The sequence below is a fragment of the Poecilia mexicana genome, unplaced genomic scaffold (assembly GCF_051168715.1).
Source record: "Poecilia mexicana isolate PSO_F unplaced genomic scaffold, ASM5116871v1 scaffold_10, whole genome shotgun sequence".
In the NCBI taxonomy this organism is placed as follows: Eukaryota; Metazoa; Chordata; class Actinopteri; order Cyprinodontiformes; family Poeciliidae; genus Poecilia; species Poecilia mexicana.
This window is the reverse complement of record NW_028263379.1, coordinates 5,793,546-5,808,352: the sequence shown is the minus strand read 5'-3', so window position 1 is coordinate 5,808,352 and position 14,807 is coordinate 5,793,546. Positions and strand designations below refer to the sequence as shown.

The window sequence follows — 14,807 nt, the reverse complement described above, 5'->3', positions numbered from 1 at the left end:
GCCTGTGTCGCTGTAAGGTTTACACAAAAGCCACCCATTGGCCGACTGGCCACAGACAACAGAATGTAGAGGCGAATGTTTGGCGTTAAACAGCTGCTTTTTTCCGCCTGCACTGTGCACTCCCACAGGTCTTTTGTCCATAAGTGGCTTGATTGGTGGTTTGAAACTATTTACGTTTTGCTTATTGTTTCCTGCAAGCCCACACAGTGATTTGTTTATCTTTTATGTCTGTGTTTTTCGCAGCAATGCACCTTTTTGGTCTCAACTGGCAGCTTCAGGAGTTGGAAAACCAGCCAGCTTTTGAAAACGGGGGAGTTGGGAAGGCAGGGCCCACCCAGTCAAGCGTAGTAACAGCTCTGGCTGCTGATGGTGAGAAAAAAAGACATTGACATCTCCTGTACAATTAATCCTGCTGTTTCAAATTTTTTTTTTTTCCTCATGGCAAATTTAATACAGAAACATTTGTGACTTTGCTTTTTAAATGTGCTAAATTGTTTTTATTGCAGGGTTTCTTCTTTTATGTCATTCTAAACTCCCAGTGGTGTCAAGTGAAAGCAAACGTTGACTTGTTGTCAGACACACTTGGATGGAGACGTAAATGAAAACTATGAAGGATTTTGTGCCAAAGATTGTTAGTGTCAGCTTTCAAAGACTCCCCTATCTTTGACCCCCTTCTTCCCTCATTTTCTCTGACATTTTCCATCACTTGAAGCATTTTTCTTTTTTCTGTTAGCTGAAGTGATTAGAAATTGCCTGGGCTCCTTTTATTGGTCCTAGTGGACATAACGACCTCATGTCCCTATAAAATGGGTCTTAGATGATGTCTTGACATTGTTCTTTTATCTTCGAAACCCGTCACATGACTGAAACTCTTTTGGCTCATTTTAAACAGGAAGCAGGACAAACTAACATGGTGCCACTAACATGTTCCATCCTGCTTCAAAAGCTCGGCATATTAATATTTCTGAAAGGTTTTAATGATTGTGATCATTAATAAAAGATTCATAGCACTCTTTTTAGATCTTTATGAGCACTTTGGATTATGGCATCCTATTCTTTCAACTAAAGCATTGTGCTTTCATTAAAGGAATTCCTCTTGAATTATTTATTTTGTACTTAACAGTGAAGCTGAGTTGTTTTTCATCATCCTCAATTCCCCTTTCATGTGGCGTCCCTCAAGGGTGTCTTCTCAGTCCAACTGCTTAGTTAAAGTTATTCCAAGCATATAAAATCTTCAAATTTATGTTTGCTAAAAAAATATTTTCTATCAACATGCTGTTGGGTTGATTGTTATTAAATTATAAATCGATAAATTTAACATTTTTACACCTTGACGCCTGTGTTAGTGTTTTATTCTTTTTGGCAACTTTTAAAAATTATTTGAAAGTAATTCTGACACCACATTTAAACTTCATGAATATATTGATTCTGTTGGGAAGATCCTTTTCAACCAGCTCACTCCTCTTTCTCAACAAAGTATTTCAGATCTAAGAAAGACGACTGTAGTGTATTTGTGGGTATCAGCTGCTCTGTAGTCTCCAAATTGTCCAAAATTGTGTGGGATAAAACCTGCCACTTAATAACCGAGAAAGACAAAATTGTATTTCCTGTCGCTGTACGACATCTGTTAGTTACAGTCTAGAATTAGTTAAAACTCTTTTTATTTGAAAATTAATAAATGCTGTTGTGCATTTTTTACCAAGCCAGTTTTGTTTTTTTTTGTTTTTTTTTTGTTTTTTGGGTTTTTTTTTTAATCTCTGTACTTTCTTGAAAACATAATTAAGAGACAAGCTGATAGTTGCAGAACAAAAGATGATTAAATCTGAGAGTAGTTCAGGCTTTAGTTGTCACTGTGCTCGTACTTTGCAAAAACTTGTCTCCTTACTTCAACCTTGCTAATAGAATCAATTTGTTCCTGTTTTGCTGGATACTTTTAAGCTCTTTCACATTGAATTCTCCTGGCTTTTAAATGTGCAGACAGTTTGAACACTGGTGGGAGGTGCAGAAGGTGTTCACCCTCCACACTCCACACACAAACATGTTTGAGAAACAACTGTGTGGATATTTTCAGCAGTTAAAAACCTGAATCAGAACCAAACACACTTTAAATATTTACTACTCTGAACTGAGCTGAACCGCTTCCAGCTTTTTGAAAGCCTGCTTTTGGGCTGGTGCATTGCAAAGGCCCAGCTAGAACGTGCAATTACAGAGCATAACAGAGAAACTTTTAACAATTTATCATTTTTACCAACTTCAATGTTAAGTTAAAATGTTGTCTTAACAAAAAAAAATAGGACCTTTATTCTAATTTTTTAAAATAAAAAGATATTCATTTTGTAGCTTAAAAACTCCACCGTCAGATAAATAGTGTCCTGCAAAATAAGTCATACATTTTGTTTCACTTTGTAACCTCAAACTGTAATAAGTAATGGATAACTGTGAAGTGTGACATGCATATGTGTTATAGTCTCTGTAGCCAATACTTTGTAAAACAGATTTTTACTGTAGCTACAGTTGCAAGCTTTTTGACGTGTCTAGCTAGCAGCTTCACACACGTCTCTGCAGACACTTTTCCTCCACTATGACTGAGCTTGAGCTGCAAACATAAATTTTTAAGCTTTGTCACATATTCTTAGTTGGAGTTCAGTCTGGACTTTGACTTTGACTGGGCCATTATAGCATACAAATATGCTTTAATCATAAATCATTCAAGTATGTCTCTTGCTGTGTGCGAACGGGTTGCTGTCCTGCTGGAAAGTGAACTTCTGCCCAGGTCTCAGGTCATTTTCAGCCACCTACTGATATTTTCTTTAGGATTGCAGCGTATTTGTCTTTAGCTGCAGCCGTATTTCCATCAGATCCAACCAGCTTCTCTGTGCCTCCAGAGTACAATGAGCCTCTTGGCTTCGTCTCCTGTCAGTTTACTTCAACTTCCATGTCTTGGTAGATTTCTGTTGATTCTTCCTCTTTTCCATTTTTGAAAACAAAAAAAAAGTATTATTTTTCTTCCATTTTACAAATATGATTCATTTTGTGATGATTTAGACCATATAAATGCACAAAAGTTTTTGTTTGTAGCTTGAAATTATGGGGTGTAGATACTTTTGCGAAGCAGTGGAAATGACACATTGCTGCATAATGTTAACAGTGCAGCTGTAGATTGTTGTAGTTTCTAACACAAATGACAAATATATGATTAGTAACAAAAAACAAAAGCATTATTTATATTATTATGTACCTAAAAGTTATAAACAAACCTACAAAGGTGCTGCTTAAAATATTTGAACACAATCTGTCTTCAAAAAAATAAACTTCCATTTGTATCTTATGCATAAACTTTGAAATGCGCCTCCTTTTGGTGCCAACACAAGGACATCAGTGTTGGGAATGACAGCGACTGATGTTTGGCTTTTTGCACTATAGCAGCAGTAATTGCCTCCCGTACAGAATCAGCCTCTCCTGCTTCCAATCTGCTGTTAAGTCAGCAGAAACAAGCAGCTGCAGCAGGAAATCTGTTTCTGACCTGCTTCTACATGCCCACTACTTTTGGTGCTTTTCAAAACTGTGGATCATTTGCAAAAATGTTTAAGACATTCCATTCCTTCAAATTTATTCATTAGGAAATTTACACAACAGATAGAGTTTAAGTGTTTGATCAGATAAAGAATCTAAAAATGTTTTCAGCCTTTTGGACACCTTGATTATAGCTTCAGATGGTTATACAGACTGATGAAACAAAACTAAAATTTTTTAAATATTTTTTTTGTTTTTAAAGCTACAGTGATAGTTTGTGTTTACAGAGAAAAAAAGAGTAAATATAGTTGTGATTTGCTGCTCATTTAATAACATTTATTGAGGCCTTTATCCCACTTTAGCTGCATTTCTTTTGAAATTTTTGGCAGGATGGATTTGCTGTCATCTGTTGTGACCTCTGCTAGTTGGCAGAGCACAGCAACACGCGGGCCATTTGATACCAGCTTGTGGTCACTTGTGTGCAGTTTGCTTTCATTTTCTTGCAGCACTGCACAGTATGAGCATGAAAACTAAATTAGATGTCTACAAACATCAGTGTTATATGGTTTTTCCAGAGTCTCCTTGGATCTACTCATTTTTTTCTCTAATTGATAATAATTGTGGACTTGCAGCAGTAGATCTGGATCAGAACCTGGAACAGACCTGTTGTCATAATAGGTGGAGTTAAAGCTACTTTTTGGATTGGTTGAGCTAGTAGAAACATGCTGGTGCAACACGATGGACTCTGCATCATCTCTAAGTTCTTCACTTAAAAAAATAAAAACAATAATTCTTACTTTGTTGTGATTTCCCATTAATATGAACATAACTACCTATTTATCTTCCAAGGTCTTACTAATAAAAAGTGAAAATGTTAATATTTTAAAATCTGATGCTGGTTATTTACTACACCTGAAATGGTAAGATTTCTGAAAACAGTATTATTTTCCAGGCTTTGACTTAGAAACATAATATAATTACAAAACACTCAGACATCTTTATTTTTCTTTCACTCTAATTTCAAAATGTTCTTTTCTTTTGTATAGATTGAATTGCATTTTAAAAATAAATTATTTGCACAAAATACCAGAACTTCAATGTATTCCAGCTTTGAAAACAAATTTAGGCAAAGATGTCATAATCCTGACATAATCCTGTCAGAAGCAAAAATGCAACAAAGATAACTGCAGCTAATACAATCATATCTCATAATCCTCTTGTTATATTAGGTATAATGGTGAACCAAACCTATTCAGATTTTGACACATAAATGTAACAGAACAGATGTGCGTGTGCGTGTGTGCGTGTGTGTGTGTGTGTGTGTGTGCGTGTGTGTGTGTGTGTAACGCTCACTTATTCAACAATGGAGGTTAGAAATTTAATGAACTCATTAAACTGAATTTAAATTCAGTTTCAGTTGAAGATGTGTTAAAAATTAAATGTTAACATCCTGATTCAATCAAGGAGAGTTTGAGAACAGTTTATATTGCACATGCAACTAATTTATTTAAATTTATTGTGAAAGTTGTAATAAGTTCATGTTCCAAAATAATTTACATAAAAAAAAAACCCTCACTAATATTTCTATTAGCAAGAAGCTGCTTTTAGCTTACCTCAAGGATGTGGCATAAATCTGCTGGGGTTTTTTTTTTTAATTCTAGTAGAATTTATCTAAATTATGGTTTTGTTTTTAAGCACAGTCCATCTATTTTCTTTACACTTGAGTTCAGAATGTTATCATGTTAACATTATTTCCTTCCAGAACCAGTTCTGGTGTGTTTTTGAATTAGAACATCCAGGTGTGACCAAACATCAACTGTCAGGTTTTGACATAAATTTGCAGAATTTGGAGATATCCACCATTTTCATTATTCCATTATCCTTGGCTAATGCAGCATCAGTGGCAGCAATTCAGCCGAAAACCATGATGGTGCCACCACCGTGCTGGTCCATTGTTCTAAAGCTTTGAAGCCTCATCTTGACTCCTCCAAACATTGTCACTACGGCCATAAAAATGAATAATTTTCTACATTGAATATAATTGTTTTTCTCACAGAGCATTTGGCATGTGCCGGAGGGGCAGCTGCAAACTTCGGTCAAGCATAAAGGTGTTAATATTGGAGCGTGTGAAATTTGCTTCACTGTGGCCACAGGTGTTCCAGCAGTTTCCAGTTCATGGCAGACATGAGCCCCAGCTGATCGTCCTAACTAACTTTCTTTCATCTGAGGAGGACGGTCTGGATCAGATGGTTTATACCTGGCTATTCTGAAAACATAAGGCTTTCTGAATGGATGGCCTACATTTTATTGAAGATTATTTAAAAGGCAGGTCTTTTAAGCATTATTATATAGCAGTGTATGAATATATTTAAGCTTTTCAAGTAGATTAGAGAAAATCAACAATAAATTCATTTTTACACACTTGAAAAAGTATTAAGACATTTCACAGTCGATGAGTGAATACAAACATCTGACTAGAAATGTTTTCACATCTTAAACAGAGGGACAGTTTTTATGTGCTCCAACCGCATTTAACATGAAATGAAAGTAAACATTCATGCAGTCATGGTCGAACGAAGGATTTTTAATATGCTTTTTCACATGCTTGAAATTTAACATCAAGCTTACAAAATTTCATGTCAGATTTTTATCTTTAACAAAGAGGAAGACAAAATAAATAAGTTTGTGTAAAACTAAATAGACCTCAAAATTCCCATATATACTTAAATAGTGTTTATTACAATAACTGTGCTGATAAAAAACAGATACATTTACATCTAAAATGAATATAAAGGCATAAACTAAAACCTGTCATAATTAATTAATGGCTTTTTAAAGCACCAGAGTGTAAACAAATTTAATCAAGCAAAGATTTAAATGACAACTAAGAAGGACAGATTGCGATAGTAAAAAAAAAAAAAAAATGACCTCCACTGTTCTCTGCAAACTGAACCATGGGAAATTTGTAGAGATCTTTCACCAATTGAGTCACTTCAGAGAGCTCTGTAGTCCCTAATCACAATCTTGGGTTATTGTGTATTCATCAACAAGCAAGCAGGCCATCTCAGCTCACCTTTACTGCAAAAAACAACCAAATGAATCTCCGAGCACAGTGTGGCTGCTTAAAATGCACGGCCACGGAAGCATTAATTGAGTTGAATAGGCCAGGCAAAAGCTCAATTGTTTAAACTGGGCTAGATTTAAATCCTCATAAGTACTGCTAATTAAGATAGCATGAGGCAGGTTTTGGACTGTTTAAAGGCAATCAATAGCCAGCTATTATTCTCCCCAGAGGTAAACTTGGCTTCCAAGCCTCACTTTGACTGAAGCGGAAGTGACAGGCAATGGCCTCATTACACACCCAACACTGAGGCATGCAAATAAAGGAGGTCTGGCACAAACAGATATAGTCACAGCTACAGTACATGTGTCGGCACACCACAGTGCCTCTGAAGAGGAGGGGCGACGCCAGGCTCGCTCTGTATCTTCTATAAGCATGCCTACACCAGCCACAGCTTTTTTATGGCAATAGCTTCATGCATTTTACTTTTTAATAGGAAAATTTGTTCAGGTGATAAAACGTTGACCACCTCAGTTTTCCTTGTAAGTACATACTATGCTCTATAACCTCCCACTGAATCTTGGCGCTATAGGGTAACGGTTGGAGGACATCATTCAGCAAATTGTTTTGATTTGCAGCTCCTGCTCTGGCAAGGAAGCTCTAAGTGCTTCTGACAGATTCCATTTACACCTTATCTGATATGAAGCCTCACTCCATGAACCACACGGACCAGAAACAAAATGGGAGATCTGCCCTGTTAGTGTGTTATAAAAAGACAAATATATATGATTCGTTTTATTTATTTTTGCTTAACAGGGCTTGGAAACAGGGCTTTTAATCCTGTCATGCTTGGTTACAGCCCATCTGTATGAAATATGAAACTCACAGTTATGTATTATCTTAATTGAGAAACATTGGGAAGCAACAGCAAAGAAAAACCCAAAGAGAAATAATTTATGAAAACTGTAAGATGTGAGTGGTTTATGTGACTGTATGTAAATGTCTTATCTTAATGTTGCTATAGGGAAGCCTGGGATTCTTCAACCTGAAAACAGCTCCATCGATACCGGACAGGTGGACATCGGGAAGCGGGTGGCTCAGAGCGTCCCACCAGGGGTGTTCTGGCGCTCTCAGCTCAGCATGGAGCAGCCACACTTCCTTAAATTCAACATCTCTGTGCAGAAGAGCGCACTGATTGGAGTTTATGGGAGAAAGGGTCTCGTACCATCGCACACTCAGGTAAAGAAACCCTGAAAACTTTGCATTTTGTACTGAACAGGTGCTGACTGGGATTTCTACTGTTGTTGGGTTCTACTTTATTTCATTTGTTTATATATGTGGAGACATGTATTTAGGATTATCATATACCACACATTTCTGAATTTGAAATATAAGTACTTCTTGACCAATTACCTGCACAATTTAGAACAGAAATTCTTCAAAAACATGCCAGGAGTTGGTGTTTCACGTGTCTGTTTCCATAAACTTAGACCTGTGGAGCAAATCTGTCAATATACAGCACACATGGCAACATAGAGAACAGTGTGACACAGAGGTATTTAGGTTCAATAATAGAATATAAAGTAAATCATTGCCAAACACAATACCATTGAATTAAGTGAAGAATTACGGCAATTCTTCATGACTGCAGAGTCGAGTTTGGTTATGAAACTGTTTCAGTTTTGATCTAAAATGATTACAGGGTTTAGTTTTAGTTTCCACACATGTTGACCCTTCACACAAAAAGTGTTGCTTGTCTCAAGACAGACTTTAAATAAAAGCCACCAAACAATTTGAACTAAAACGGATGGAACCGTAAAATAGTGAGGAGCCTGGCGAAGTAAGCATCTAAAAATAAGCTTGATAAAAATGAATCTCTTGTTTGCCATTATTTATTTTAGAGGTTAAACAAAAATATTTGCATCAAAACATGTAAAAATGTTTTCTATTGCAACCTGCACTACTTCATGTAAATGCTGCTAAATGGCCAAACCTTATATAAAATGTATTTTTGTTTTCCATGTCAATATACTAATCTATGATCAGTTAATTATTTGTAGTTTTCATTATATTTTTGTTATTCTATTGCTTCATCAAATCTTTGTCATCAATGTTTTGCCAAAATTGAAATCAAAGATCAGTTCTCACCAAATAATTGAATAAATTGTAATGAAATAATAAGTCTCTGTTTTAACATTTAAAATTTTCTTCCTTTTAACACAATATAAACTTTGTCAATAAATCCTAATTATTGATGGTAATTTATTTGTCCTTATTAATTCACTTACTGCATTGTGAATTTTGAACATCTGCTCATTTGTAAATAAAAACTAAGTTTTGTTTTTATCTGTTTTCTTTCCTATAAATATATGCTAATATCAAACTGAAGTGTTTCCAGAATGTCTGACGACCAACTCTTGAATGACATTTCTGTGCATCTAAGTGTCTGGTGTGTGCTGATGGTGATGAAAGCTCTCAGACAACAGTTATTTTCCTCCACACTCAACAGAAAAAGCTCTCAGCTTCACCTTCTACTCATTCGCTCTTAGTAAAGGTGGACTTTACTTAAGTGTTGAGTGTTAGGGCCACACTTTGATGGGAAAAATGTTCAATATAAGTAACAATGGGTGAGTTAGTCTGCACTTCCAAGGCAAAAAACAAAGAAAACGGACGGATGGAAAAAGGCAACGGAACAAAATCAAAGTCCAAAGCATCCTTCTTAGCAAGACACTACGTTCATGTTTTAAGCCACTGCTATTCCGACACTCATCCTTGTCAATGTGCAACATTGTGTCCATTGTGTCTGCCTCTAAACTACATTCTGCTCAGGTACTGGAGGAACAAATCAATGCATTTACTTAACTGAGCATGAAAGACCCCAATGAGAGATATTGACTGTTCGTCGCATTCACTGCTTGGAAGACAAGACAGCATTTAAGTGCAACAACCTTTCCACCTTTGTCAAATATAGACTTCCTCCATCAGCTATTGAGTGTCTGTCTGTGATGATACAAATCAGACAAGTTTGAAGAAAGTAACTTTTTGGTTTTTTTTCTTTTGGTTTGCATTCAGTTGGTCAGGTCAATCTCCACACGTTTCAAAGACTTGGGAACGCACAGACTTTTCCCCTCTATCCATGAGACATCTGGGAACCTCTTCACATTGGTCTCATGACTGCTATTCACCTGTATTGTTAGATTGAGATGAGTTAGGGGGCTTTCGCACCAGCTAATCACGATGTATGTGCTTGGCCAGGGGGTGCAATGCTTGTGGGATGAACTGTTTTATTACTTCTCCCTCAAGTCAACAACACGAGAAGTCAACTTCTGCCAGGTTAATATCTCTTCCCATCCCACTCAACTTCCCTCCAAGGAGTTTGAATCAGGATGTTGACTTGACCTCTCTCTTGCTTTATGCACATTTATGTTTGCTGAAACTCGGAGTTTGATGTATTTTTGATGCTTCTTTCAACCATTTTAGAGAACTTCAGGGTTGTTAGTCCTGTTGTTAGAATGTGACAGAGGAAAAGGTCTTCACTCACTTCAAAATAAAAGCATACATATATCTTCTAACTACTTGAAGAATTCTTAAGTCAATGACTAAAACTTCAACACAGATGTCAAACAGAATTCAACTGAGAAATGAACTAAACAGCAAAGTAAATTAGCTGTTTTAAACAACTTAGGATATTTTTTGCAATTTTTCTGTGTTTCACTTTCAGCCTCACAAAACCTGGTACTAGAGAGAGCCTAGAGAGATCATGTAATGTCTGCACTCGGAGCGCCTCGGTAGCATGAATAGGGTGCATGCAGTGGGGGATGTTTGGCTTTGTAGTCACATGGTTAGTAGAAGTTCCTTCCAAAGTCAGAGAAGTATGGCTGAGGCTGGTGGGAGAGGGAAAAAAATCCTTCTTATGCTGCAGAAACAGCAACGCTGAGCTGCTTCCACATAATCAGGTTGGATGGATTGCATCCAGCTCGCCTCATTAAAGGTGTCTGAACTGTTTTTCTAAAAGTTTTTCTTGTAAAAATGCAAAGTAAATACAAAAAATAGAGAAGGGAAACACAAAAACAGACTAATGAGATAAAATAACTAAAAAAAATAAATGGTAACAAAAATAAGAAATGTACATTATTAATCTCCCAAACGACCTTTTTCTCTCCTTCTAGTCAGTCAAGATCTTCTTGAAATTGTCTGAATTTCCAAATGTCTGTTTGTATGATGGGGATCTTTCTAATATTCATGTCAGGCTGTGCTTGTGTCAAAATAACCTTGTTGACTTTGATCTATAGTGGCAGCCATCATGCATGAATAAACAGATTGTTATATATCTGCAGAATCTCAACATTTGGGTAAAAATGTTAAAACTGTTCCATAAACACATGTCCTTCTTATATTGTAACATAATGCAGAAATTGTTAGAAATCTTACAGGAATCTACATATGGAAACTGAAAAAGAATGGTGCTTTTTAACTCGCAGCAACCTGCCTCATCTCTGGGTTTGAATTGCTGCTCTTTTCAAAACGCAGCTACAGAGCCAATCTGTATGCATCACACTCCTTAGCAGCCCACAGACTCTTTTTCCAGCCACAGACTTCAGTGTAGACACAGTACATCTGTGTAGCTAACAACTGCTTTAGCCTGGGGATCTGCTGTCTTCATCTGCTGTGCTACTTTGCTGCCTGCAGCCTGTTTGGGGATTGTTTGTACTGTATGCACTGCGCTGTTTTTTTGCTACACGTTACAGCTCCAGTCAAAATGTGGTTCAGGTGCTGCTGAGCAGGTGCAATGAGAGCAGATGCACCTCTTTACTCATTGGCAGGAATAACTCGTTGCACCTTGTTTACACAGTAAATCAATGTTTTTCTTTTTTTATTTTGAGAAGAAAAAAGAAATACTCTCATCCAATAAGAAAAGGGAAAAATACACAAAATCTGTTATATGTGTATTTTTATCAGAAATCTATGTAAATAAATGTAATTATAAGGGAATTTAAACATATCAAACATTAGAGACATTAAAATGTGTCATTCATGCTAAACTTAATCTGGAAAAACTAAACAGATACATATTTTATTCATTCCATGCAGATGAAGCAGCTTTAAACCAATCTGACTTTTAGACAAGCATTTTCACACCACATTGTCGAGGTTAATTTAACAGACTGTAATAAACACATAATGTATTTTAAATTCCCATCAGGCTTCACAACGTAGCTTTTGCATTTGCCTCTGAGCCGTATCAGTTCCATCAGTACACAAACACCTCTCCAGACAATATCTATCAACTCCAAATACCTGCCACAGGAAAATCAACAATTATTATACGTGAATATTTACTATGTATACACAATCCACTTCTGGCTGTTTCTTGCATCAAAACTTTGCATATATACCATCAGAAATCCACTGGTTGCATACAAAGTATCCTACACAAAAAAAACATTCTTACTTTTTAGACTGAATAGCAAACACTTCTATCTGCTGACAAAAGCTCTCTGTGTTTTGTACAGTATGACTTTGTGGAGCTCCTGGATGGCAGCCGGCTCATTGCCAAAGAGCAGTGGACCCTGAGCGAACCAGACACAAGGGCCCGGATCGATCACCTGGTCACCGTCCACCAAGCCGGATTCATCCAGTACCTGGACTCAGGAGTGTGGCACTTTGCATTTTATAACGACGGACGAAGCGTGGAAGTTGTCTCCTACAACACTATTATCCAGGGTGAGAGGACACACGTCTGCTGGGAGGGCTAACGAGTGTGAATGATGTGTAATGACATGTTTGGAAGGTTTTAATTCCCTGGAACAGCTGGGCCTGAATGCGAGTATCTGAGAATCTTTCCCAGACAAATTGAGTTTCCACAAAGTTTGAGCAACGCACAGCGTAGACTTAGGTCTTCATTCCACTGCAGTGGATTATTGTGCTTAGCACTATAATGCAAGACTGTACAGAGCATCGATCCTACCCTCCTAACAACCTCTTCCGTGTTCTGAAGTCTGTGAAATTTCCTTGTGGGTTATGGAGAAGGAAAAACACTAGGGTTGAGTTAACGTTTTTCTTTTTCTTTCCTTTGGGGAGTCCCATTGATCCAGCCCTACAAATATGAAGGTATCGATGTGTGAGGTCAAAATTGCTTGAGTCTGACACTGGCTCAATGAACATCCAATACAAGCTAAAGTAATAACATAAAAGTTGGCCCTCTTAACGCCCATCAAAATGAGGGCCCTGGTCTTTTGGGGCTACGATTTATGAGCATTGGTCTGTTGAAAGAACACAAGATCTGTCTGTAGGATATGTCAGATTAACTTCAACTCAGAGAGGATTTGAGCTGTAAACACTCAGGAGATTGCATGGCTTGTGTGGGCATGATCAGTCATTCACGGGGCTGGGGTGTTGGTGATGCAGAAGAGGAGACAGCAGGGGAAGGAAATGTCTCAAGGACATGGAATTATGTGGTCTAATTTAAAATGCATCTTTGTGGATTTTACTTAACAGGGCTTAGTTGCGAACGGTAAGCATGCAGCGCACAGCTATGGAGGCTTAGACCTTAGTGGGACATAGACAAACAGCTGTAAATGTATGCCATGCTGGATCAGAGCACAGCACATAAGAGACACGTAATTCTTTGAAGAAGTCAGCTTGGTTTCCATGCCGTTTTCTTTCACTATGCAGTTGTTAAAGATTTTTTGCAACATGACAGTTCATAGAGGTATTAATAGCTGCACACCTCTGCACCCACAGAGTCTGTGACAGAGTGCACACACAACTGCTATGGGAATGGAGAGTGTGTGTCGGGATCGTGCCACTGCTTCCCTGGATTCATAGGACCTTACTGCTCCAGAGGTAATTACTCAGCTTTAATAATTGCCTTAAATGGTCCCTTCAGTCTTTTTAGGGCTTATCAGTTCAATATTCTTTTAATGGAAAATTGATCTGATAAGTTTAACATGGACCTTTTTCACCTTAATCTCAACAAGTATATTTTGTCTGTCTAACTCGGGCCACAGTTCAGTTTGATTTTATTCCACCCACCCAGACTTCAGAGTAAAAATGTTTTTGTTTTGTTTTTTTATTTCCACCTTAATAATACTGAGGTAAACTGAATCTGGCCCTGTGGGCTTACTCAAGCTGAAGAAAAATTAGCTAAATCAATTTCCATCTCTTGAGTTTGACTGATAAATTGCGTTTGCTTGAATTAGCTTCCCTTCATTCTTAAAGGTAAACATGAAAATCAAGAACTCTAGTTCCCTGAGAACGACATTCATCCTGGACAGGTAGCCAGTTTGTCACACAGGCTGAAATAAATATGTCAAATATTTACAGTCCACATATCATAAAACTTTCCATTGGACACATTTGTTAGAGCTGCTTCTGTTTTTGTGGATATCCAAGCTAACAAGATATTTGGACTAATTTAAAGCAGAAATATGAGCAGGCATTACTCCACTACCTGCACATCTGGAATATTTCCTTTTTTATTTCCATTTTGATGAATGCTTGCAGTTATGTACTCAGTAAAATATTTTTAGAATATGCCATGTGCTTGTAGGCATCATATTGGGTTTCACAGCTCAGGCTGGGTATGAATTGGACTTGAGTTCATAAGAAGTCTTCTGTATGGAGACGTTCTGTTGACTAAACAATTTATTTGAGAATGTAGATCTCAAATACATTAGCTTTACAGTTTTGAGGCTGAATTATTTTTAAATGCATAAAACACAGCAGCTTTGTCGTTGAGCCTTCCTGTGAGAAGTCTTGCTCTCTCTCGCCCTCTCACAGCCTGACTGAACTGCAGAATCCTCTTCTCTTGTTTTCCCTTAAGCAGCTTCTTTTGGTGCAGTGTTTTCTCCATCTCTATTTTAAACATCTGACTGATTCTGAAAATAGTCAATTGAGTCACTTAAGCCATTACAACATGGCTTTAAAGCGGTTCTACCTCAGTCAGTCCCGACCAGAACCAGCAGTTCCTGCCCATCTTTCATGGGTTCTACCTGGGCCAAGCTGAGTTTTGCTCACAATCTGTTTCATTCACTTCCTTCGCTGATTGGGTTAGGCTTTAATCTTAACTACTTCACACTTTGGGCTGTTTGTTTTTGAGACAAAATGAAACGGCTACATTTATTTGAGTGAGGCATAATAAAATATAACATCAGCTATAATCTTAACTAATAATATTCATAATAATTGCCATATGACTAAATAAAACATAAATGAACGTTGCTTGGGTTTC

The 14,807-nt window shown here is 37.2% G+C and overlaps 1 protein-coding gene across 1 annotated transcript in view; it reads left to right on the top strand.

Annotated features, from left to right (window-relative positions):
• LOC106929536 (teneurin-3) overlaps window positions 1-14,807 on the top strand; it is a 116,539-nt gene that overhangs the window by 27,038 nt on the left and 74,694 nt on the right. The window contains exons 4-6 of the mRNA XM_088009672.1: window positions 244-369; window positions 7,599-7,813; window positions 12,088-12,298. Coding sequence (XP_087865798.1) covers window positions 244-369; window positions 7,599-7,813; window positions 12,088-12,298 — 552 coding nt within the window. The remainder of the gene's footprint in view (window positions 1-243; window positions 370-7,598; window positions 7,814-12,087; window positions 12,299-14,807) is intronic.